This window comes from Lagopus leucura, unplaced genomic scaffold (genome assembly GCF_019238085.1).
Source record: "Lagopus leucura isolate 7727_CA_CO unplaced genomic scaffold, USGS_WTPT01 Super-Scaffold_100012, whole genome shotgun sequence".
Classification (NCBI taxonomy): Eukaryota; Metazoa; Chordata; class Aves; order Galliformes; family Phasianidae; genus Lagopus; species Lagopus leucura.
In genome coordinates, this window is record NW_024962267.1 from 10945486 (window position 1) to 10972430 (window position 26945).

Below are 26945 nucleotides of genomic sequence, written 5' to 3' on the forward strand. Positions count from 1 at the left end.
TTTTTACTCTTAGCTGATTAAATATGACTTCAAATAAAAGACATTCAACTCTCACTTAAGGGGTGAGATTTATTGCCCGCCAGCTGCTCATATATAGTGAGTTTCTGTGAGGGTTCTCGAAACTATTTTTCATTACAGTTACAACTACTGCCAGTTCTTGTCTGTATTTCATAATAATTACAGTGATCACTCCAGAAATGAACTCTGAAAAAAACACACATGCTAAGAATGTTAACAGTGCACATACCAGCAGTATTTCTAAGATGTCAGAGAGACCCTTTTCCATCATACCAGACACGGTAATGCCATTATTTCACAGTGGTTCAGAGCAGTGGGAGATGTCTGATGGAGTGGTTCCTTTACTACATCACATCTCCTACATAATTTGTTTTATTAATGTATTTATTTCCCACTTGTTATTCAGAATAGATGAGCTTAAAGATAAACAAGGCACTAAAATGTTGAACCTATCTTGAACACTTTGTCCCCTGAAAATAATACAGATAGATCTATAGGTCAGTGGGTATATCAGTGCCACCAGGATTTCACCCTGTACCCTGGCAACTGGGCAGTTTGCCACACCAGGACTAAAGGTACAGTTTTCAGCCTTGTGGCTTATAGAAGTTATTTGTTTAGTAATGGCAAGCATGATACATACTTATTTATAGAATTTAAAGATGAAGAGTCGACTCCTGTCATCTGAGGAAGTGACATTTCAGCCAGAAGAGAGCACCTGAAGTTTTTAACATCAGTGTACAGCGTCAGATCACAGGTCCATCTCTCACACACAGTCACTGATGCTTAGGAAAGTGCAAGAGAGCAAACGTGCACCAATGCTTCTCCACCAAACTTTCCCAGTTTCCAGACATTTTCACCTTGATCTCCTCTTTCTCAGTGTTCAAGATCCTAACGTTTCAGGGTTTGAACACAGGAAGTGCCAAACCATAACTGAGTGTTTAACCTGATAAAAGCCACAACTCCCTAAGACCAAACAGTCACTGGGTAAAGGGCAGACCCCGTACCTGCGGCAGAACTGAAACATTACAGCCTGAGAGACAATTGGAGTAGAGAAAGTTGTTCTTTTTATTTTATTTTTTTTTTGTCTTGGCTGAGCTTACCCTGAGCTTGAGAGAGTTTGAAAGAAGGCAGGCCTGTGTTGCATTAAGTTCTCGGTGCTCAAGAAAGCCTTCTTACCAAACAGTGTATTATGGAGAAATATCAAGCTAGACTCTGCAGATCTTGCTCATTCTACTTCTGCAGACTTTAGAAGAACTTTAACAAGGCTTTATGCAGATTTTTCAGCCGAGGGTAAATAAACCACTCAGGGAAAAATTATTCTGTCCTATCCTTGGAGAGAAAACAACCCAACAACTTAGATCAAATATATCTCTGTGAAAGCAACTGACTTCAATAGGGGAGAATTTTATCCCCAGTTGCTGAAAACACGAAGTATTTAGTAATTAATGAAAACTTACCTGTTGCATTGTTGGAATGCAAGTTTTGAGGGACAAGAAGTCTGGGATTCAGAACTCCCTGCACACAGGAAAATACACATTTTTAAAAACACCACTAAAACAAATCAAAAACTATTGTCCTGAGCGTGACATAAATGAAGGGAAGAAACCACATTCCTATAATTATCTATATAAACCCAAATATGTGCATATAAAATAAAAGGGGGAAAAAAAGAAATTATGACTGTGTATCCAAAATTTAGGGAAAGAGCTGAATTTTGGCTTTCCTAACATAGTATTTCCTAGCATTTTGCAATGTACATATAAAATATGGTATTATTCCATTTTTCTCTCCCCTAAAATGCAACCTCAACATAGCACGTATGGTTCTAGCACACTTCTGCTACTTGGGCACTCAGAATGCTCCTTAGAAGGGACAGTATGCTGAACAGTACTCTGCAAACAGTCCAACTTAAAAAATCAAATACAGAGCAGCTTTCAGCAAGATCAGTTACCCAGAGATTTCAATGAAAGCAACATGTATCAGCATAAATTTCTTCCCATTTACCAGATCCTTCTCCAGACAATCTTTTGTTTGCTGTAACAAAAGCTGACAAATTTGTCATTTGCACAAACTAGAGAATTTCCTGTTTGTTGCATAGAAACATTGAATCATGCAAGGGCCCATTAGCTCTACTTGTCTGAAGCACTGGGAAACACATCAGAATAACTTAGCACAGCCTAAACAGGCTCAGGACAGTCTACCTCAAAATTTATGATGTATGCAAAATCAAAACTGGGAGACTGCCTCCAACCCATACCATCTTTTTAAAATAATTTGTTGATTTTTGACCTTGGTTCTCAGTACCACCACAATGGATAAAAATACTACTTTAGGAAAATCAGAAATAATATTTTCATTTGATCTGATGCTGTCAGGTGCTGGAAAAGGAAGAAAAATATACTGCAAAAGTCAAAATAAATTGTGAAAGGATATAAACATACTTAGCTGAACAACTACAAGAAACCCACAAAAGTATCCCTAAGCTGAGCATCCAAACAATTAGAAAAAGAAACAGGGAAATTAGAAAAACAGAAGTTTTATATTGTTCTTGTTCGAATAATAATTGTTAAGAATCAGCTTTTTCTAAGAGCAAAAACCAACTGGGATATCTTTGCCTATAGTGGTCCATTACAAATTAGGTTTGCACAAGAAGAGAACAGAGACCTCAGAGAGATAGGAGGCAGAATGGGCTCAGAACCGATCTGCTCTATCCTGGCAGGTGCCTGCCCAGCACCTGCGAGGGAAGTTCCTCAGCCTCCAGCTTTTCGGAGCTGGAATAATTAGAAGATCTTTTCTCATCCCAATCTTCCATTTTCCTTCCTGAACCTTAAGCTGATTTCCCCACATCTGGTAGACAAGGACAATTTATCACTGCACTGCTTAGAACTATTTTAACTTTTTATCCTCACTCAGCCTTTTTTTTTTCCTGACTAAAAAGTCCCCTTCTCCCCACTTATCTCATAAGCAGCATTTTCTTTGCTTTCATTATTATCTCAGCTTCTTGCAGGCTCAAGCTCTTTGTAGAGTTCTCACAAAAACTCGCGCTCTGCTTTGTACTTGAATACCCAAAGGAGAACATACACAAAGAGCTCCACAACATTAATTACACAGAAAAAGTATTTTACAGTGTAATATGTTTATATTAACTTGCCAGGCGACAACCTCACCATTGCCAAAAAATTCATGATCCCTCCACAATTGTTTTCCTGTCCCACAGTACTGGAAATTGGATTTGGGTAAGAACTTCATGAAGAACTTAGGGCTGTTCCGTAACGCAGCTTCCATACTTAAGACTGTACACTAAAGATTGTGCACAGATCAATAGCAGTTTTTAATTTTAAACATTTAAAAGTGACTGAAATGTTTCATTTTCTTTCATTTTCTTATAAAGATGATGAAAATTGGCAGATGTTTTCTCTCCAAGAGAAGTCGAGAGAGCAGCTCAAAAAAATCACAGGTGCCAAGGAAAGGAAAACATTAAAGTTTGCCTTTTTTTTTTTACAAATCCACTGAGTACAGGAAAGGTTAAAGGTGCAAACTGTATGACTAATTTCAATTCATGTAAAATGGGACACAAATCTTTTAAACCTAGAACTATGCAAAGAAAGTGAAAGGCAGAAAAGCTGCAGGGGAATCTGTAACTGACCTGAGAAAAAGGAATGAACCGTTTCTCCAAGAATGATGAAGACACCTGAAACTGGGCAAGGACAACCTGATGAAGCAGTAGGTATGAGTAGGTCAGTGCAACGCTGCTCCCACAAGAAAATAAGGGTTACAGAGATTCCTTGCTATTATAGAGTGAAATTGGTATCCAGTTGCTCAAACCACTAATCTGAAACAAATGCTGTGCAAAGATAACTGTGGATGTTGGCTGTCTATTTTTATAAAGACATGGAGAAACCAAAGGAATTAAGTGGCTTCCAGCCATAAAGAAGTATGACAGCAAAGGCAAAAGTTATTCACAAAAACCTAAAGAAAAACAGGAAGGATATCCAAACCACACAACGAAAAGAAGTCTAGAGCTAGATATTATACATGAAAACCTGATTAAAAAGACACACCTCGTCAGGCAGCAAACTAGAATGATGATGCAGAATAGCCACAGAACATAATAATGATGATCTTGACTTTTTAGTCCAGTGTGAGCATATCCTCCATGCCTCTAAGTCCATTATCTGGCAAGAGATGGGGTGGGGTCTAACTTAAAGGAGATCATTTGGAGATGCTGGACAGATAAGTAACCATAAGGGACAGAGATTTAAGAGATATTTGGAGACTGAATAAATCTAAGGGAAGTACAAATAACCTTTCTTACTGGCCCTAAATGAATAGCTTTGAAGCAGCTGAGAAGAGCTACCACATACATCAAGAGGGAGGCAAGCCAGACTGAGCATAACAGACTCTGTGCCTTTTCTCATTAGCACTTGGCTTTAATTGAGTTTACATGACCTTAAAAAAAAAAAAAAAATTAAAAAAAAAAATCAAACCACAGTGTTTACAACTACTCCTATGTGAGTCTTGCAACCGCTGCTCTAGGCAGATGGGAAACTCTGTCTTGTTTTTTCTTCACCTATTTCCAACAATCTTTTAACATCCAATACTTGGCAGTTCACTTCCTACTTCACCTACACATATGCCTATTATAAAACCTGAGAACATAAATCAACAAAAAACATTCTCAAGTGGTGTATCTAGTTCTACATATCCTCTGTAAAAGGAATAAACGTATCACTCACATAGATTGGAATTATGGGAATTCACAAATTCAAAAAGACTAATAAAATATCTCACCAACTATTCTCACATCACTGACATGCAATCAATAAAGTTCTTTATAATGACCCAGTTGAAGGAATAACACTTAGAACTGTGATAACAATATTGCATGGTTGAGAGCCGACAGAGATGCTTTATTTTGTGCTGAGAAGGAAGAAATAAGTGTTTATACATCAAACTATTTGACAACAGAAGGAGGAAGAAATATTTGACAACAGAAAGGGGAAGAAAGCAAGACAATACAGAAGATTTAAAGAAGGGAGGGATTTATATTAAACATTAATAAATCCTTTAAAGGATACAAGACAGAATTGTTTCACAGTTTTTCTGTCTATATACATGGCCTGCTCTGAAAATAATACCTCCTATTTTATTATGTTGGCCCACAACACCAGAGGTGGATGTTGGTGGCATGGCAGAGAGTACCTTTCTATTGATATTCCATTCAATTTTGTTGCCATGCAACAGAAGGCAGCAGAGGGGCAGGCTGACAAAATGGCATCTGACATGGAAGTGAAAATGAAGTGAAGGTGTGGAATTTAATTCCTCTACGTGGAAAAAATGGCACCCACTGACATTTATTGACACTTGCTGAACATTTATGACCCCGAACAGTGGATATGAGCACAGTGAGGCAGTGGGTAGTATGTTTCAGCAGTGGCAACAGCAAGTCACCTCCACTAGTGCCAAGCACAGTATGCAGGCTCCTGTTCATCACTGGCAAAAATGCAGAGCTAATGGCAGTGACTGTATTAGAAATAGAGTTTTGCAGATGAAAATTTGCTCTATCAAATAGCGTTATTGTGGTCTTTGTAGCTGTTGTGATTTCCATGGATATAAATAGGAAGCATTATTTTTGAAGTATCTATGCATTACTCTTGAAGAAATCCACGTGAAAAGAATCGATGCCTTAGATTCTATTCCAGCAAATGCCCTCAGACTGTAAATACAGGTCACACAGTCTTGGCCCCATGGGCCAGCCTCCAGCCGTGTGCTAATGCAGTAAATGGAGGCTGTTGTTTAGTTCTACAGTACATTAGAGAGCACATTTCCACGTTCAGATTGTAATTTGTCAACTCTTGAAGCAGAAACCAACTCTGCCATTTCTAGTATATTTAGCTAGCAGTTGTTTTTACTGGAGACCTAACACATGATACTTTTTCCTCAGATCCTCCAGGTATGGGATTCAGGACTGTAAATCCTAATCTTAAAAGCTTACATAACAGTTCTAATGACTCCTAAATCTCATTAATCTCTGGGACTTAAACTGATAGAACTCAATGCTAAAGGACACTATGTAGTATACAGAAGCATACTTATATTCATGGCTGAAAATGTGTGTTTTTCTCGTTTATAGTTCTGAGTTTAAACAAAAAGTTAAATACCTGAAAATTATAAGATTTAATATTCCAGTAGCATGCAGAATGTCTTGGCTTAAGAAAAAATTCTGATGCTACCCCGGGCTCTGTGCAAAGCAGTAGGAAACTGCATTTGCAACTCAGCCATACTTTCTTCTGGCACACTGGATTTCAATCTTATTTCCAAAGAAGTTAAAACTACAAAGCTGAGCAGACTGCATACATCCCAGCCCTATCCTGATCTTCCCTCTTCAAGGCATTATTTCCGCAGAAAAGCAGAATTAAATATACCAGCAAAATCTAATTGATCTATTCCTCAAACATAATTTTAATGCAATAGAATTTCTCACTGAATTAGCGACTGTCTTCTAAGCAGCCTAATGGGCACAAGGAAATCATCCCTATCAACACTAAACACAGTAGAGCTTGTGTTGATGTACTTTCTAGGGAAACAAGGTTTGCTTCATCTGTGACGTTACCTGACAGAGTTGGCACGATACTATCCATTTATAACATGTGGTGGAGTTTTTACTATTTTCTTTTACTTTCAAAGGTTCCTCTGTCACCTGATTTGACTTGCAAAGTTATATTCTGAATAGATCGAACTGAGAACAGATCTGATTAGAAGAGGATGCAGAACTGGGTAAGCATTGGTCTGCTTCTGGGAGGTGGTGAGCAATTCCCCTCGTCTTGCTTTTTAATCCTCTTCACTTACTAAGCTGTTTTTATCTCAACCCAAATTTTCTTGAATTTCTTCTTCTAATTTTCACCACCCATCCCACTGAGGTTAAAAGGACTGAGTGAATGAGCAGCTGTGTGGGTGTTTGGCCATCAGCTGGGTGAACAAACCTGTATGTGTGCTTGTTTTTCTATCACATCCTAGAAAGGGCAAAGGCAAGAGATTTAACATATTCTCCCAAAGATCCTCTGTTAATTCTTATTATCAATTCATGAAGTCTGGTATTGTTCAACTTGATTTTTTCTTCTTCTTATTTAGAAGTTAGAGCGTAATTGCTTGCATTATGCCACTTGTGACACTATGAGCTGATTAGCTCGTAAAGCTCTGATTAGTTCGAGGTTATCTTAGTGGAAGGCTATGAATTAAAGAGGGATATTCAGACATGCCTACAGAGATACTTAAATAGAATTCATTTTGTTCATGCCATATTATTATTCAAAATGAAAATATTTCATAATTGCAATCTACTGCAGATAGAACACAGCACTATGAATGATTATGGAAATCATCTCCTAGCCAAACAACTCACATCATTTAATAGCCAGAACATCTTTCTGTTTTGTGGTACAGTAACCTGCTTCTCACAAAGCGTCACTCCTGCATGCTCCTCTTCTAGAGATGGATTCACTACTTATCTGGCTGATGGGAGAACACCGTCATGTTTGTGAACATCTAGCAGAACTGCTTACCACTGGATTACCTTACAGCACACACATCCCTCCCGCCGACACAGACCTAACACAGAACAGGAAAGTTTTGCATTTTATAGCTGACTGCTTTGCTCACTGAACCACTGGTGTTCACAGGCCAGGACACAGTGGGTGGGCTAACTACAGCTCAGTGGGATATTTTCTACAAGTCCTATTGGATAATGAAATTTTAAAACAGCAAATGTAATTGTAACAAATGTTTTTAGTTCCTTTTCAGCAAAGTTAATACTCTACTACAGTGCTTCAGTTTGTAGTTGCAGCTTGCTTGTTTTGACTGTTGCAACACCGCATGTAACGTGCAGGAGGGAAAAGAGCACTGAAAATTACTTTCAGCCTAACATCACAAAGTCACTCAAGATTAGCTTTAAGTGATCAAAGTGATTAAAAAAATGATTTAAAAACATTAGTTGTTCAAAGTACAGCTTGGGCAAGAGAAACTAAAGCATACCTTAAAATTCCTCAGTGAAAAAATCACTAGCAAGGAATCAGCTTTGGAAGAAGTCAGAGGGCTCTTCACCTGGCTGAGATCTGCTGTTGCAAGATCCAATATCACTGCCAGTCCATTGCAGCAAAGAGCTCTGAATCCCATTCGAAAAGATTCAGGGCTGCTTATACAATGCTCCCTTTTATGGCAGAATCAGAAGTACTTTGACTGCAGAATAAACAATCCATTGCTCAATGTTTTCCCAGTAACTCCTGCTTCAGATATCAGATTCAGATTCACAGGCTGCAGTTCATAACAGTGTAAGACACTTGGCATTTCTTGTAGAATTGCTTGTTACTTCGTGTGAATGAGAAGTGACTTTACACCATGCCTAATCCTGGTAGAACAGGAATACGCAGTACCCGAATGATGCTCTGCCATACAGTTCCCACAGCACAGACTGAAATTATTCATAGTACAACATCAGGGCACAAAAACCACTGAGGAAGAACGAGAGCTCACTGGGGAAAGTCTGTCTCCTCAGTAAGCCAAACATTGTCCTATTATAATTCTTGAAATGAATAAAAGTTGATGTCAGAGCAAGGTCCAGACGGCTGTGTAAAACATCAAGCTGTGCCTCTGATGTACTACTGGGCAGATCCTACAGTGTGACAATAGATTTTGTCCGTATGGAAAAGCATGTAGGAAACCACGTGACCTCTATGGTGTAAACCAGTCAGGAGAATGAGCCACCCTGAACTTAAGAAATTACACAGACTAAGAGAGTCCAGCTCTGTTTTCTGGAAAGCCATTTTTAAAAATTTTTTCTTTGACAGAAACCAGTGAGTCACAGAAAGAAGATCTTGAGAACTGGATTCATAGAGATACCCAAAAACGATCAGAATCTACTGCTAAACCCCCATTTCAGCAGTGATCTATTTCTTCCTGCTTAAACAATTCCTTTTACAGAATGTGATCCAACCATTTTTTAACAAGTCTACTCCCCTTCATAAACTGACTTACATGCTTTTGCTATTAGTATTAAGATAAGAGGATACAATATCCTGAGTTCCAGCTTGTGCAAAAGAATGTAGTCCCACTGACCGTTGTAGAACACAGTGAATTTACAGCAGCTGAACAACTCGCTGTCCTCCAGCAGAACTGTTGCAAAGGTCACAGCCACATGTATCCAGTACGACATCAAACAATGCTTGCACTTCTATTTTAAGCTGGATTCCTCATAGCTGCTAAATTCACACTAATTCACATTGCATTGTAGCACAGATTACTACGAACCCAGTGCCTATGTGCACACACAGCGTAACCTTGGTTACGTTACTACTAAATCAGACTTTCAACTGGGCCTAAGATTAGTTGCAAACTGAAGTTGAAAAACATGCCATGAAACAGCTGGTTTACATTTACAGAACTCCGATTTGTTTTAGCAGTCTTTTCCAACTATAGCTCACAATGTAGACTAGAAACAATACACTTCTAAGCTGCTCTCCATCCACTATTTATTATTTTTCCATCAACAGTATCTTCTTTAAATTTAACAGCCAGCAAATTATCTTCAGAATTGCCTTACTTTCTAAACACACGAATGGCACTTCTCCTATGGAAAACATTTAGTAATTTCAAAGGACAACATAGCATTATGGATTTAGAATTTAACACGTAATCTTCCTCCCTCCCCCATATGAGTAATCCAATGAGATCAGTTTGCAGCTCTGCTGGAAAAATCTACTACTCCATGAGAAACTCAGTACAAAAACCAGTGTGCTGATCCTTTATAAACTTAAGTTTGTTTGTGTGTGCTGATCCTTTATAAACTTAAGTTTGGGGTCTGATACTAATCACGATTTTGAATTCAGTGGACTCTGGATGACCACTTTGTTTAGTCTTCTACTGACTTAAAGTTATTCCCTATTTCACATGAAATCTTTGCCACTAACTACAGCCAAACAGAAACGAATGGATTTCTTTCACAGCACTATGCTGCACAGAGTTGTGGAAGATGTTTTATGGAGTAATGCAATCACATGATAACCATTCAGGCATAATAAGTCAGACTCTCTGTCAGCACAGTTAGCCCTGTTTCAAAGTAGAAATTCCTCCTATTTTCTTATATGCTCAAATGGATTCCTGCTAAATGCCTTCTGTTTTCACTTCCCTAAATGGAAAAATATTTTTCTTGCTATACTCAGTGACATAATATTCACAGCAGAGTGAGTGAAGTGCTTTGTTTTTTATTGTATTTTTTCAAAGAAAAGTCCTTAGTTTAAAATCCTTCTTGAAATACCTTAAAAAACACCAAAACAACACTTCTGCCAAGCCCAGCAACGGGAGGAGAACAAAAGTTTTGGGGATGAAGAAACGAAGGTTTAGGCTCAATGGTCCTAGTTTTCCAGTGAATTCCCTTCTGGCCAGAGAGGTAGCCAACAGCTCTGAAGGAGCCTCAATCTATTTTACTTCATCATGAGGAATTCTGTGTGATGGACAAATTAAAACAAACACTCAAGGGAAAAGTACAGTATATAAATCAGTAGAAGGACAAAACCAGCAAGTATCCTACAGAGCTGTACAGCACAGAGCAGTGGAAGCAGCTATGATGGAAAGTATTATCCATGGAATTCAATATTCCAGCCTTGGTATGCTAAAGGGCTCTTTGTCCTTCAGCAAGTTTTGAGGGTTATCTGAAGAATACATTATTCTCTGGTATTTTTAAGAATCCTGTACAAGTTTACCATGTAATACTCGTACAGGGAAGCACTTGCAAATACAGCCCCATAGCTTCAAAGAACACACTAAGCCCCCCAGTTAATAGAGATATAGTAGGCTGGACAGAATTTTGTAAAAAATTCATATTACTGCCAGAGGAAATGATCCTAGTGAAATGCATTCTCAGTTCCGTGGGTAATTCTTGCATGCTTCTGTGGTCATCATTACACTCATATTTACTTGCAACAGCACCCGTGCACCTAGCTTACCTCAGTATATACCTTCCATGAGCCTAGGAAATCCAGAAAGGGGAAGTTAAGTACTGACCTGTACTCCTATTTGATCCCATAACTCTTCTTTCATATACTAAAAAAGAAATCCCACCAATCTGAGGGTAAAACAAGAAGAGTTCACACAAAGATCCTGTGATGTAAGCAACAAGGTCTGCATGTGCAGATAATTTGTGAATCACCAGAAGAGAAGCCAGACATTTTGGAAACCTTCACAAAACCCACGTGTACCGGGGTTGCATGGTTCGTGTCCCCTGGGCATTACATAATGCACAGAGTAAACCACTGCTACGATGCAGGGTGAGGTTCCTGTACCTCACCCCCAAAATTTTTGTTGAAAGCAGGGAAAGATCATGACAGTATTTTCTTACCACGATATTTTCCATTTTAATCCATGCTACTCTGTTACAGAGTTGCATGGCTAATTTCCTCTGCTCCATATCTGCTCAGTCTTATCCACAACCCGATGCTTTTCTGCAGTTCCACTCATATCCTGCAATTTAACCTAAAAGCTACAGCAAGCACACTGCACATTTCTACAGAAAAGAAACCTCTGCCAGGTCCCTGGAACCACAGTCGCCAAATTACTTGACAGTCCTGGAGCAGGATAGCTGGAAATGTTTTATGCTCCTCAGCCTTAGCAACAGAGCTGTCATCACCAGACCTCAGAAAACACCGGTGTGATTCACTCTAATTTGAACACCATGCCTCCTCTGGCAGGAAGACACAAAGCCCATTCAGCACCATCCTGAAATTTTCTTCCATAAAGGCTGCTTAACCATCAAGACTCTCTGACCTATTTTCTCCTAGAATCACCGTCTAAGCAGGGCTTCACAAAGGCACTGCTGCCCAATTTAGAAATGCTGGGCCTATGTGCGCTCCAGTTACACCGTATCGGGATCTCCCATCAGTACCATTTGCCCCAGGGCTTCAGATTTATGAATTCACCATACCTTGGCTGGGCAGAACCTTCCGTTTACTTGCTTTATGCTATGATGTAAAAAGATTTACTTATTCTCAACCTGAGCTTTTTCCCTCCTTTCTTCTTGTACACTCAACTTCTGAAGCAATGCATGTTGATCTGTTTTCACTTACTTAAAAGAAGTGTCATACAGTACGGAATCAGAGCGGTTATGGTTTACATCTGTGAACATATGTGACTACATTCTTTCACTTTAAGTAAACAGCGACCGGCAGTATAGTTCATGACCTTCTGGAAAAACAAAGTCACCACTGGAAAAAATTAGCTAGTAGATAGCTTCATGTGATTGTGGCTACAATTCATTATGTCAACGATGGAAAAAAAATTAACAAAAAAAAAAAAAAAAAGAAGAGCAGCTTGTCAGACCCTGCTGAGAAGAACACACAGGAATTATCACACAATCACATATACTCTTAAAATAATCTGAGTCTAGCTTCTGGGAGTGGAGGTGGTAAACTCAAATTAAGGCTGAATCCCTGGACAAAGTCCATTTCTGATGTAACTCACCAGAGGCCGCTGAAACTGCCAGAGCCCGCTCAGCAGAAGAGCGGCACACGTGGAAGACGTGGCTCCGTGGCCAGTCAGCACATGCAGTCAGCACACAGCACAGAGAAATCCAGCACTGAAATGAAGACAAGCTTTTGAGAGGCTGCATACTGAAAAATTTCCAACTATCTTCCAATCTCTGCCAGATACTAGGGCGCTGGCTGAGCAGAATAAGGCATAGCTGCAGATAGTGGCTGGCAACCTCCTATCTAAATTTCTTTTGTAGTAGGATTTAGGGCTTCGACAGAACTTCTACTGCCTTGCTTAGAGTTACAATTTTGCCCATCAAGATAGAATAAAAGATTTACCAAATATCAACTCCACCATCTTCTCTGAATACCTTCTTTCAAATATTTCTGAAATGGAAGGAAAACTCAGACCAGTATCTGTTTAAAGAACTCTTCTCCACATCTATGAATTTTCTAGGAAGGAAACCAGAGAGCTGGGTAAATTCTCAGGAGTTCCAAAGTGAAGGATATGTCCTTGCCAAGGTTCTACTTGCCTACACAAGGAAGCTGCACAGAAATAGAGAACAAATGATCAAGTTTCCTTCGAAACTACAGACAAACCCCCTCCCTGAGGTACACAGGATCAGCCCTTTTGGGAAGAAGCACATTGAAAATCCACCCTTCATCTTTTATTGCTCGTTTCTTTTCACAGAAAAGTTAAGGGATTAAAGTTAAGCTGACAGACACAAAAGAGGTATTGGAAATATTACTGGGATGTATCAGCAAGCCAGGTAAGTGCCACATGTGAAGGTTCTCAGGTTTCATTGGTGATAAAAGTGACACCATCTTCCATTCTGCCACGGAAAGTCTAGTGGATGGAGACTGTTCTCAGCCAGCTGACACTTTCATCCAAGGAAAATGCTTTGATAGGGAAAACAGATGCTAACATGGATTTCTGCAGCATTCATTGTACCAAGAACACTATCAATAGTGAGGGTTGAAAGGACTACTGTGGATGCAAAACTATACAGCTCTTCCTTTTCCTTTGATGTTTTCCTTGCGGACATGGAGAAGTAGCAGAAGGACCTACAGCTCTGACATGCCACTGCTAATGCCAGCTTGCAGGAAGGCAAAGAGCAGAGCTGCTGCAGCTCAGTGATATGCTTCGGTTGCAAGCTCATGCAAGTCCTCTAATGGAAAAGGGGAATGGTTTTGCTTTTGCTATTATAGAGCCCTGGCTTCTTCTCTGATGGTTGTTTAGTTTTTGGAGATAATGAAATTACATAAAGTTTATCAACAGGCTCAAAGAAGCTAAGCGAGCAATGATGGCCGACTCTAACACAGAGAGGGGAGAGGGTTTGTCCTTCTGTCACCTCTGTAAGCAAACGATCTACAACAGCAAAAAACACTTACAGAACTTTTTTCTTGTCACCTGTAATTTCATCCAGATGCCTCAACATTGCCATAAAGAGATAGTATACAAACTCACTACATCTGAGAAAACTGAAGAAACTAATGTACAAAAAAGACAAAAATGAAACCTTTAAACATTCTAGACAATAAATAAATAGAAATCTGACATATGCAAACATACACTTGCTAATTTTGAATTTGGCAGCTATTCCATTTCCAGCACTCTTTTTCTATTATTTATCTCTAAACCCAAACAACTTTCCCTCGTTTCAGTCAGCAGCGCTGAATGCTGTAGGACCCATCAGCCATGCCTTATTATTATTTTTAGTTTTCCTGCCCAGGCAACAGGTAGCCCAAACTCCAGTCCTTGCCTTCTGGCCTGCCCACAGCCCCACACACTCCCCCCCCCTTACTAACAGCTGCCCCAGGTACCTCTAGCCATGCACAGTTATAATGTGGCAGCTCTGCTACAGACAGTCCAGGTGGCTGCAGCCTTCACAGCGCAGCCTACAGGTCTGCCTTGTTTTAGAGGCAGCGCCCTCCCATAGATTGCTCTGGTACTTGGTAGCCTCTGACACTTCAAGTTTGCTCCTGTCAGCCTCTAAAACCCAAGCACAGCTGTCCACTGAGGTGCAGGGAGAAAGCCAGTGCAAGCTACTTCTCTTAACCACACCTACCTTCTCAAGGAGATGAGAGAAGATTAATAATATACCCAATCAAAAGCTAAGCACAAAAATAATGCTTTTGGTGTAGGAAATTCCTGACACGCAAACTGCTGAAGGATGGGAGGAACAAACAGGAGAGCAGTGCTTTGCTTGCCTTCTTTTCCTTCTCCGCTCTACCGCTACGTGTCACTGACAGGTTTCAGTGCACATGACAGAGGTAGCAAGGCCATAGGCCACAGCCCAGCTCTACAGAGCTATTCAGTAGGAAGCCCTCACAGCAAAGGCCTGTCAGATATTAAAGAGAGACAAACAGTCCTGACAATCATAGTCAATAATAATAGGCAGCATGGACTTAGTCAGATGCAGCAGATTGTTCTGCTTTGCTCCAAGGCCTCTGCACCTTCTCCGTTACAAAGTTTAGCAGGAGATCTGGTGAGGTCTTCCTCTGTTCATTGTGTTTGTGACTTCATGGTTTCTACTCAAGTTCTGTCATCCCAAACCATTTCTGAGCCTAGAACTTCCACAAGCAAACTTTATCCAGAGGTCTAAAACCCATCTGAGCTCCTCTACTGTGCAGCCAAAGTCAGGTGTCGACCCTATCTGTTTGCTCATCCTTGCGGAGCATCACTGCAGCAAGACAAACAGTCACACCTATTTATTCCTAGCACTCAACAAATAAATGTCTAAAACTTTCATTAATCACTCCAATTCAGCTTAGTTTTGCTGAATGACTCTTCCTGACTGCAACACTTCCTAAGGCAAAATGCTCTTCAAGTTATTTACTTGACTTTTAGAAAAGAGATGTGTGAGATGACTGACACTCTTAACAAAAAAGCAATATCTCAGTCTAAGGATATTTCTGATATTTTCATCATGCAGACCTTCTATGAACAGTGAATTCCTACAGGTTAGGTGTCTGACCCTCTGCATCTTTTCTTTTTCAACTGTGACCCAGGTTGCCGTTGGCAGAACCTGGTAGGAGGAATATGCAAGATACTGAAAGCTAAAATTAAAATCAGTGAATCCTCCAACTAAATTACAAGCACATTAAATACAGTGCTGCTAACTCTAAAGGTCAGATTGTGGTTTCATGAGAATTTGCTCAATGCAACAGGAACTGCACATGTAAGCACTTTCTATTGCATGCCTTTAACTTCCAGGTGCAGAAAAGCCTTTCTGTTCCAAGGAGCTGACACGACACTTTAAAACACGGGTAGAAATATTGTAAAAACAAAACTAATCAAATTGTGTTCGCCAGAAGGCAACCATCATTCAAAAGTAAAGTTGAGCCCAGCAGACAGGACTATATTAGAAATCACTGAAATTCAGGACAGGAACACACATCAGCTCTCCAGCTTGCTAGCCACCAGATGGTACTTTTAACAGTTGTAACCTGTAAACAGCCAGACTTTTAAACTGTAAAGATGCATTGAGTATATATCAGATTTTTTCACAAGAGCATGCAGAGCTCAACAGATGTCAACAGGAAGCAAGCACTTTCCAAGAAGTGGCAGTGAGGAATTTATCTGCCACTTGTAAGTGCTTGTGTAACTTTTGAACTTCAACAGCCCCATTTGTGAAAACAGATTTTCAGAATGAATTGTGGGTTGGGAACCACACTTCAGATACAGAACACTTCAGAAATCAAAGTTAGTCACACATCAATAGAGGATTGTTTCACATAGTGGGATTTGTACAAGCTAGGATGCTGATGCGTCGCCTGAGCCTAATCTTTAGCTGAAGTCAGTCAGCACCAGTTGGACATCCTCAATGTCTAATTTTATACCTAAACCTAATATAATGGAACCCAAAAAGCACAAAATTTGAAATCCACATTCTAGTAACAATTTTATGTAACATGAGGCTTGAGGGATTCATTCTTCTCTCAGAACCCACTGAAAGAGAAAGTAGAAACTAATGTTCCTCTCCAAGTTCACCTAGTGGCACCTTTTGCCATATGTTAACCTTCAAGCTTGATACTACCTAAACAGTTTGAATTGAATCATAAACTGATGTGCAATGCTCACATGCTTAAAACACAGGGTAGACGCATGATTTCTTCATGTAAAGCACATCTGCATATGTAAAAAGATGGGAAGGAAAGTGACAAGACACTATTTTACGGTGGATGTATCAGTTCTTCCCTTCATTCAGCACACCGCTATACATTTCTTAGCAGAGAGCATCATAGTAGGTAAAATAGAATAAAAAAAATAAAGAATATAGGCAAATATTCCCTCTACAGACATCAGCCACTGGTCAAGTGGCCAGCAACTTGGCTGAAATGGAGAGGAATTTTTCAACAGGTGTATTTCTTCTCCTCCCATTCCCATCCTAAACTGAACTCACTTAAAACCTCACTGCAAAGCAACTACATGTAACGTAAATAAAACACATTAGGTGCTTGAACTGAACATGAAACTTAAAGCTCATCTTACAGATGAAACATGCTCACATTAAAAAGAAAAAAAATACCACCAAGTGGAGGCTTACACAATGCCCAGCCTTGCTTTGTGCTACAAACACTCAGTGTTTCTCTCCACAGTACTAGCAGGATGCACACTTCCCATCTCACCTAGTCAAAACTCTTCCTTATGTTTACTGAAGTCCAGCCCCTGCTTACATGAATGAAAGTTCCTTCTAACTATTAATAGAAGTGAGCTGTATCATGGAAGCACCTATGCCAGCTACTACATGCACACTGAGTAGGAAGAAGGAAACTTTGCCTGAGAGGATTTATCTTCATAGAACAACTGAACTAACAAATCTAGGAAAGCGATCAGCCTTTTAAACAAAATGTCCTGAGGTACAGAGAGATCTAGGAAAAAATATCCAAAACCATAAAGAAAGGCTCTTCAAATCCAAAGTCAGCTACTCTTAGCCAAGAGCGCTCGCATCACAACTGCACAAGATGAACAACTTTTAGTGTTTGACTCTTTTGAAAGCTGCCCTAATGAATTCACCTCCGGCACTGTCCCAAAAGGTGCTGTTTGATCAGTCTTTCAGTAATTAAAATTAGATGAAGTTGTGATGCCAGGCTGGAAATTAAAGCAGCTATAAAAAGATTTAAATAAATGACATCATTTATGACAATTTATTGCAAACGTCCTCTTTTCAGTCCAACTTTACCAATTACTCAAATTCCTCTGATTATTTGAAACAAGAATCTTTTTCAATCACAGGCATCCCAGCTCCTAGTCTTCAAATGAGACAGGGTGGCTAAAGGCGCTGAACAAACTGAAATGATCACAAATTCAGGCAGAATCTAGGACATTTTCTGCCAAGATTTGATTTAAAGATCATAATTTTTTTTTTTTTTTTTTTTTTTTTTTTTGAGTCAGCAGCAGCATCTACATACTGTATTTTTCAGAGTATTTCTTCTTGTGATTTAATGTCTGAATGAATTCATCACGAATTCAGGAGTGTCATTAACATTCACCCCAAACGAAAGAACAGCCCTGAGAGCATGCATACACATTTGTTCCACACCAGCCACAGTTCACTACATTGCATACTCTTTCAACCAGACTATTTGGTCCTGGTAAACACCAGACAAGTTTTCCTGGCTCCAGTAGTTACTTAAAGCAAAGGAACATTTTCCTGACAAGTGTGTACCTGCTGTATTTCAGAACACCAGAAAGCATTCACAGGCTTTATCTTTGAAAAAGTCCCTTTCATATGTTTCATAAACCAAGTCTGTACAGTAAGGAACAGTACCTTAAACTATACAGAGCCTTCCAATAAACCAGGGAAGCATTCTGATGATGGAAGACGTGAATCCCTGAGAACTTCTCTAAAGCTACACAGCTCAGAGCGTGCAGTGAAATTCTCCTTTCTACTACCACCTTACATCCATGTCTCACATACACAGCTGAGGCATCATTTCAAACAAAAAAACAGATGTATAATTGAGACATTTTCATGAAATTAAGTCCAGTGTGCCCATTTCTCCCATACGTCAAGCTAATTTTGTTACCATCCAAATGCAGCAAAAAATCTGTTCTCCATTGTGTGCAGATCCTTCCAGATGCTTCTTCGCTCTCTCTATAAAATGTAATGTCAATAGCATACAGATTAATTCCATTTGCAAAATGCTCAGTGAAGAGTGACAGAAGAGTCCTGTTATTCCTGTTCTGCAACTTAAAAAAAAACAACCAAAAAACAAACAAACAAAAAAAACAACAGGCAAGCCTCACTGCAAAAGTTACCTTTTATTTCAAACCTACATTAAACATTTAGTTGCTAGATTCAGAATAACACATGCACATGCCCCAGTCTATGAGCTGACTTATTAGAAAGGTAGAATCTGTTACTCTGATGGCAACTAAAGGTGGAAAAAGTTGGTTCCTTAAGGTATTAAGATGTAGCTAGATGGATTCCAATGATACAGTTTTTTCTTCCTGCATACAACAGGCATAAGCTTTCCTTGAGTTCTGCTGGGGGGAGCTGGCGTGGAATTCCTCCTTCTCTCCCCTACCTACCACTAAGCAGGTCAATGCTTCTGGCCCCAGTAATCTCCACAGACGAACCCACAGTCACAAGCCAGGAAAAATCTGTGCTGATCTCCCTCTCCCACACTTCTTTCCACATCAGAGACCTGCACTGTGGAAGATCAGTCACAGCCCCCTCATTAAATAATATAAGACAAAGCTCTAAATATTTTATGATGTGCCCTATAATAAGTTAATACTTTATGCAGCGTACAAAAAACTTATTGTACAGCAGAAGCAAGAGGAGCACTCTCAGATGACTGCATTGATGAATAATTTGAACTTCCACTGCATAAATGTGAATAAAGAGGCTGTATGGCAGATCCATAACCTTTTAAAGGAAACTAGTATCAACCCCAAACTATGAATACCTCAAGTATGAAACTATTCTGTGTAAGAGTTTAAAACTACTGGCTATTTGCAGCTAGATTCTTTTCCAGAAAGGTAAAAATCCTCCTTTACAACAAGATTTCATACTTGAACATGGTGGTTTTAAACCTCTCAGCAGTTTAATTGCATGGATTTTCAGAGCTCATTTCATTAGCTGCTCATTTTACAAAGCTGTACCACAGCACACTGCAAAAGGCCATGCAAGAAAAGAATTTTTTCCTGTAAAGATTTTGCAGGAAACAGCAGTTTATTTGGTGACATGGTCAGCACATCCTGTGCCCTAGCAACTCCCTGCTGATTTCAACAGTACTTCTGATGCTTCAGACTTACCAGTAGCTCTCACATCAGGAAAACCATTGCTATGTTTGAAGCATTAATCACTTGGGTCATAAAAAAATCATTCAATTCTAGCTGTTGTCAATATCAGCAATTTTGTTTTTAATCTACTCAGATAAATCATAGTAACTTTATATTATATCACCAATTTCAAATTTCACTAATTTGCGTGAGAAAAAAAAAAATCTTTCTTCATGTGAATCTACAATGATTATTAAAACTTCAATTTTCACATCCTGGTGCTGCCTGTTTAAAACAAGCAACGTTTACTAGGTAATACACATCAGAGTTCACTGCACAAATGACATTAAGAGGATCAAAGGCAGTCCCAGCTATCTTAAGCCTCATAAACAACACTTTCTGTAATTTTAAGACAACTGCATGCAAAAGTCATGCTAAAATCTCACTAGACTTTGACCTATATTTCTTAGGAAAGTTATTAAAAGTCACACTGCTTAAGGCAATACTATATGAAGACCTGGGAAAATGAAGATAAAAAAACATTGATTCAAAAAGCATCAGTCTGAGTTACTTCCTGCATTAGTAAGATGCCACGGTCTCAAGACACAACCTATGCTACACTATTCCAGGAAAAGCAAACACAGGGTCTGATGAGATTCAGTTTCAAGGAATCCCTAGCCATTATTGTGAGAGGTTCCAGGAAAAGCAGGTATTGATTTCAAAATAAGTGAGTTTACGGATCCAAGTGCTTTTGCTACCATTACTCAATTCTTTTGTAAAGGTTAGAGGTTAATTTCAACACAAGTACAAATCCACTGCAGATGCAGTATGTAGCCACAGTTCCATCTCAAGAACAGACTTACTAGATTAGATTTGAGAAGGCTGCCCCTTCCCTTTCAATTTTTGTCACAGAGGGCAACGTACTCCTAGTACATTTGATGGACATGACACTGTGACACTGCACAGCTCTTCTGCATCTCCATCCACATCACAGTCATGTCTACAAATGTAGGTATGTGAGGGAAGCGGCCTGATAGATGGAGATCACTGTAGTAGCAGCACTGTTACAGCTACACAGATGTCCTATCCATCATCAACAGATTTATATCCTAGTTTTATCAGGTGATGAGTACCCCCTTCTAAGAAATTGCCCAGCAGGTATTTGTGGCCACTAGATCTTTCATTCAGGAGTAGGACATCAACAACCATCTCAGAGCTAAGTCTGATGTATCCCAGCACCACACAGCAGTGTGCAAAAGCAGAACATCTCTCCTGTGCATAAGCAGAGCCCTGCTACGAACAGAGTGCTGACACTGCTACTCAGCGAGAAAGCACTTTGTAGAACAAAACTGAAAGCAGTGCCTGTGTGACCTTGGGAGAGCCTGGTGCCCCTGAGGACACAGCAGCAGCACATCTTCCAAGGAGCCCATAATGAGATATATTTCAAAATCTAAATAGAATTTCATGTGAAGACATTATAATGCATTTCTTACTTCAGCTAACAGCAACTAGCTTCTATCTCTGAAGTCTCATGGGTCTGTTCTGTCAGCCTTGCAGAATGTCTAGGAACACCTTCTTAAATTACAAGAAATGCAGCAGGAGCAAAATAAACAGAAAGAAGGTTTTGATGCAGAACATTTGTTAATTTCTCCATCACATGAAGCATTTGAAGAAAGCTTCATAGGAAAGATGTTGGTTAGGAAGCATTGTTGGCCTTTAATGCTCGTTATCTGAAAAGGTTTTATTCTTCCAAATTGTATCTTGATGCTAATTTTGTTGCCCTCACCTCCAGAAATACAATCATTTAATATAAAGCAACAATAGTGGTTACAAATAATAATAAAAAAACAAGAAATTAAGAGTGCACTTAAACACTATTTTGTAACTACAGTATTCAATATCACATAGCCAACAAGTAGGTTTGGAAAAGATGCCACGACTACCCAGGAATAAATACTTTCCACCTTGTACATCTCTAGCCATTCCAATCTATCCTTCCTAAGATGATGGCATTTCTAAAAAATATATCAAAAATTTTGTTTTGCACCACAATTAATAAGAATACAATAGTTCCTCTGAAGTCTTCCTCCCAGTAGTAGATCATCAGGCCAGAAGGGCAGGCAAAAGAATAAGACAAAATGACACAGAAATGGACTTCAGCTGTGGGAAGATGATGAGCAGCTCCCTCCAGCAGAGTTGTTCCATTAGAATGAAAGGATATGTTGGGGGGGGAACTGACCCCCTGTGCAAGTATAGGTTCTGGCCAACAGAAAAATGCTTGCCCAGAGCAGTGATGGATGCCCTGTCCTTGGAGACTTCCAAAGTCACGCTGGACAGCAGCTCTGAGCAACCTTATCTAGACCTCCCTGCTCACTGCAGGTGAGTTGGACTAGGTGGCTTTTAAAGGTCCCTTCCAACTCAAACAATTCTATGATTCCATGCTATGTAATCAACCCTGTTGATATTGCCATTACATGAAGAAAATAAAACTCTCAGTAACTCTCATAGAAGCAGTCACACACACAAACCTATTTTTCAGACAGGCTAAATATCAGCAACCATAGGACCAGACGTATCCAGTGCTTGACAATCTTAATCTTTGGATATAATAATGTAGTACAATATAGCTCATGCATAATAATTGATATAACATACTTCATGCTACAAAGGGAATAAAGCCAGCAAACAAAGGCATCTTTTGACAGAGTTCTACCACTAAAGTTAAAACAAATTCTTCCTTTCAGCTGTTTCATTTTGCAATGCACCACCATGTAATAGTTTCAGATAATAAGCACAAAAAAGAAGGTCTTTAGAGGCAGATATGTTGGTTACAAGCTTTGTCAGAAACATTTATGTCTGACAGGTGCTGTGAATTGAGCATTAATTACGTACTAAGCTGAGATAATCACTCAGTCAAAGCAACTTACACTAAGCCTAGGTAGGGTGATTTGGTGATGCCACCTTGCAAGTTCCCTTCTGTTACTGACTTGGACTCACTGTACATTGATGCATCTAGAAATTCAGCTCCTAACTTTCAGCTGCAATTCTACTTTTTCTGCCAGTTAAAAAGACCCAGAGTTAGACTTTAAGGACAGTACATTTGAAGAAATAAACATTTAGATATTTAGGCCATGACTATCTATGAATATACTTTTTTTTTTTTTTTTTTTTTTAATTCAGTGGCTGAACTGCCCTTATCACTGTTTATGTTTCTAGAAAAGAATTAAAACTGTTAACCAATGCTTTCATTTACACTATGGCCTCTGCACCAGATCAGCACAGATACCTCCAAATTAACTTCAAACAAGACCATTTCTGTATGGCCTGTACTGACCATTTCAGTAAATTGCCCATCAGCCAGTCAGTCCTCATCTGGCTGCTCCTTCCTACTATACTGTTTGAGCCCCTATCAGTCTCTAGTTACCTTAAAGCTAAGGGCACACAAAATTTCCCTTGCTTGTAGGAACTCGCTGCACAAAGATTTTGGTTTCAAGTCACTGAATATATCAGTCCATCAGGAACGAATTGATCAAAATGAATGCATCCTGGAAGTCTTGCACTTCTTGCAAGATACCTTGAACCTACTTTAAGGTGGACTTCTTTTTTTCACCCACATACTCAAAAATCCCGTCAAAACTTAAAAAAAATAATAAATTGAAAAGACGTTTTACACTATAGTACCTGCCTCTAAAGAAAAAGAGCTCAACTGAAAGATTTCCTCTAACAGCATGCCAGGCCAAGTCCCATGATGAAGCTAAAGGCATCTAGGAGAATTAAAATAATCTGAATTCCTTGGGCTTCAAAAAAAATTACCTTTAACTTTGACTTCAGAAGGAAGAAACAAAAAGATAGCAACATAAAAGCACTCTGGAAACAATTTGTGACACCCAAATCTCATTTCTTCTCTAATGGGAAAAAAAAAAAAAACTGCACTGGAGGATCAAGTTCCTCCCTGAGCCCTGTTCTGAACCCCAGGGCCTCTCAGGCACTCACTGCAATCCTCAGCAGCTGAGGTGGAAAACTTTGTGGTAGGTTCAGGCATAGTACTTCCTGCTGTGAAAGACATGTCCTTGAGAGAAATCCTGGACATTAGCTATCCCTAGCACACACCTTGACCTGCATTAACTTTAGACTGAGGATTGGGACACGCTCTGAACTTTAGCTTAGAATAAGGGTAAGGAAATCTAAAGCTTCTGAAAGTTAAATGACAGCCGGTTTTGGCAGAGCCTGAGATCAAATGAGGTATCAGTAGAGGGTAATGCAGTGTTTTCTACAACTGTAACTTTCACTGACAGGACTAACCTTGTCAGAAAAGTTCCCCAAGACATTTTGCAGCATTACTTTAAAATAGCAAATCTCTAACTGTCAAAGTGTTAACATCTCAGATTCTTGATCTTTTATACAAAAATCTATGATTTTTTTTCTATGAGCTGCAGAGATGGTTTGAAGAGATTTCTGTATTTGGCAAGTCATCCTTATCTCAAGACCTCCATACTTTCAGATCTCTGCTGCTCGCTTCAATTTTTCCTATTTTCCAGCTTCATTTTCCAAATGCACTCTTGGAATTGTCACCAGGAGGGAGGATTGAGGAAAGAAAAAAAACATAACTAAGTGCTGAGCTCACTTTACCATATGTGAAATTGCAACTAGAAGCCAAGGTTGTTGGGTTTTTTTGGTTTTTTTTTTTTTCTTTATATCTAAACTATTGCAGAAAATTGAGGAGCTGAGGACTTCGCAGGGCCAATACATGTGCACTGAAGGTCTATTCCAGCTGTCAGCAAAACCACTGGAAAGCCTGGCTCAAGGCCTAAGGCTTTATAAATCTGAAGCTGAAAGAGTCTCGCCACGAGAAGAAAAATCTAGTTCACGCTACACAGTAATCAACATTATTTCAACACTAAGAGTAACCTTTTTGAATTACTCCCAGTGCAAACAGTGTCTTGAAACAGTGATATTTGGTACAAATGGACAACAGTTGTGATAAAGAGATAAAGCCTAAAAACATGAAACATGAGTATGTGCATGCACACCATGTCCATCAGCTCGCAAAGATAATTAAAAATCTACTAGAAGTAGGTTGAAAAATAGACCAGGGAGGTTAGTTGTTAGTATATGCTCCAGAAGAAGAATTACCTATGCACAGGCTGGGTTAGATACCTCAGGCTTGCACAGGTCAAACAGTAAGAAGCACCCAATGAGGATATACTAAGAAAACAATCTCTGTAGAACACTGCTCCTTCCATGCTGAAAAATCCTTTGCTAGAATTCCCTGCTTGTTTTTCATCTTTATTCCCCCCCTCTTTGCTACTTCTTTTCTCCATCTATATGCCCAACTATCACAAGAGTTAGAGTAGTATTTGGGAAATCTAGTTTGGAACACCAGATACTTCATTTCTGAAGACAATGACATGCAAAGGAATTTGGTCTAACTTTCACAACTAAAATCCCATGACACTCTCCTGAATTTGTCTAGCTTTAGTTTCCAGCCATCAGATCCTACACATCACCCTCCTCTAAACTTAAGGCTACCAGAAGTACTTTTAAAATTACATAATTGTTAGTAGAGAAAAGTTCTCTCTTAAGACTGAAATAAACTATCTTAAATCCCTCACCAAGTTATCCTTTCCAGCTCTCAAACCATTTTCTTTCTTATCATGTTCCAAATGCTTAACGTGCTTCTGAATGCATGGACACCAAAGACCCACACAAGTTATAAATGGAATGGTTTTGCTAATGCAAGATTTCCTTCAGGTACTCACCCGTTCTTGGGAACAGTTTTTGCTTTGTTCCGCAGCATAGGTTGTCTCCATGGATTTAACTATTAGGAGTGAATACAAGACTTCAGGTAAGTTTGACAGTATGGCAAACAATATATTTTTAGTTTTATGGGCTCTCTCTGCAGTGCTCTATGTCTGTGCTACAGCTGGAGTTTTAAAATGCCTCCGTATTTCTTTTCTGTTCCCCTACTGTCCCCTAAATGTCAGTGGACTCAACCCTATCTGCCTCAACACGTGGCCTTTTAGCTCTGGATGCCGAAGCTGTGCATCTTAAGACAATCAGCTACAATAGCTGTAGACCTGCACCCCTCCGACCCCTCTGGCGGGTGAGGATGGGTGAACTCTGAAGTCTTATGCATCTGGAAGCAAGAAGGAAAGCAGGACTCTTCTTCCCCTTCCAAAGGCTACTGGGTCTGGACTAGTGCTTAATCAACCATAACATCACGGTACCCGATCTGCTGTTATACATTTAAATAAAAGGACAGAAGCTTTCCACTTGGAAAAATGAAAGCTGTGATTCTCTTAACAGAAAGATGAGCTAGAAAGCACAAGCAGAAAATCCGTGTGCTGGCTGCTGCTCACACCTGTCAGCACCACTGCAGTAACATTTGTTTCACACATGCCTGGTTTGGCAGGCACCTGATTTACATTTTCACACTCTGTATCAGCTTTCTACACACTTGTTCTCTAGCATATTGTTCATACATTAGATACCACCATATTGTTTTCCAGCGCTGCATGACATAACTAGGTTATTACACAGGACAGGGCGCTGGCTCCAAAGTCAAATGCATGAAAACAGTGACCTTGAGACAACATATGAATTAATGATACGACAATTTTAAAAAGCCATTAGCCTGTTAATAACTACTAGCCTGTTGCACTTCCAGATTTCTTCCTGCTGCACTATAATAATGAACTCAGCCTGTTTAATTAAAAATGGTAACAGGTAACCATGACCTCACTTGTCTCAGCAGAATTACACTCATTTCCAGCAGTCCTAGATTCAGCCCGGAAGCTACCAGATCCATTGCCCCATTTTCTGAGATGACAAGGTAGGAAAGACCTATATTAGAATCCTCTTTTTAGTAAATGACCTTATAGTGAGCTGGCCTCCATCTCCAAGTAATCAAAACTCATTTTTCTAAGGCATCTGCTCACACATTCTAAGGGACGCAGAGCGGAGAAACGCTTTGTTTCTTTTGCAGTGATGTATGTAAGAATGATCAACTGACAAAGTAGCAATGATTCTTCCGGCTAGTATCTTAACTGATGAAGTTAACTTTGATTTTCTGAGACCAGTATAAATACATTACTGAAGGACTGTCAGTAAGCACTAACAGACTTGTGCTTACTTACAAAGATGCTGAAAAGCTATTATTTAACTCCATTATGGCAGAG

The 26945-nt window shown here is 39.4% G+C and overlaps 1 protein-coding gene and 2 long non-coding RNA genes across 5 annotated transcripts in view; 1 reads left to right on the top strand and 2 right to left on the bottom strand.

Moving 5' to 3' along the window:
- The window catches only part of SPATS2L (spermatogenesis associated serine rich 2 like), a 112654-nt gene that overhangs the window by 83626 nt on the left and 2083 nt on the right, over window positions 1–26945 (bottom strand). For both annotated transcript variants that reach the window (XM_042874502.1, XM_042874503.1), the window contains one exon: window positions 25527–25585. In XM_042874502.1, coding sequence (XP_042730436.1) covers window positions 25527–25564 — 38 coding nt within the window. In that variant the 5' untranslated portion in view covers window positions 25565–25585. Of the gene's footprint in view, window positions 1–25526; window positions 25586–26945 lie in introns of those variants that run through there.
- LOC122181788 overlaps window positions 1–26945 on the top strand; it is a 47210-nt gene that overhangs the window by 9441 nt on the left and 10824 nt on the right. Inside the window, exon 2 of the long non-coding RNA XR_006179582.1 lies at window positions 6706–6795. This is a non-coding gene — a long non-coding RNA (uncharacterized LOC122181788). The remainder of the gene's footprint in view (window positions 1–6705; window positions 6796–26945) is intronic.
- LOC122181787 lies at window positions 421–18593 on the bottom strand. Of its 2 annotated transcripts, none has more exons than XR_006179581.1 (3): window positions 18567–18593; window positions 1476–1533; window positions 421–733 (listed from the first exon to the last, which is right to left on the bottom strand). It is a non-coding gene; the product is annotated as an uncharacterized LOC122181787 (long non-coding RNA). The 2 variants fall into 2 exon arrangements; XR_006179580.1 differs by lacking the exon at window positions 18567–18593 and adding an exon at window positions 8050–8187.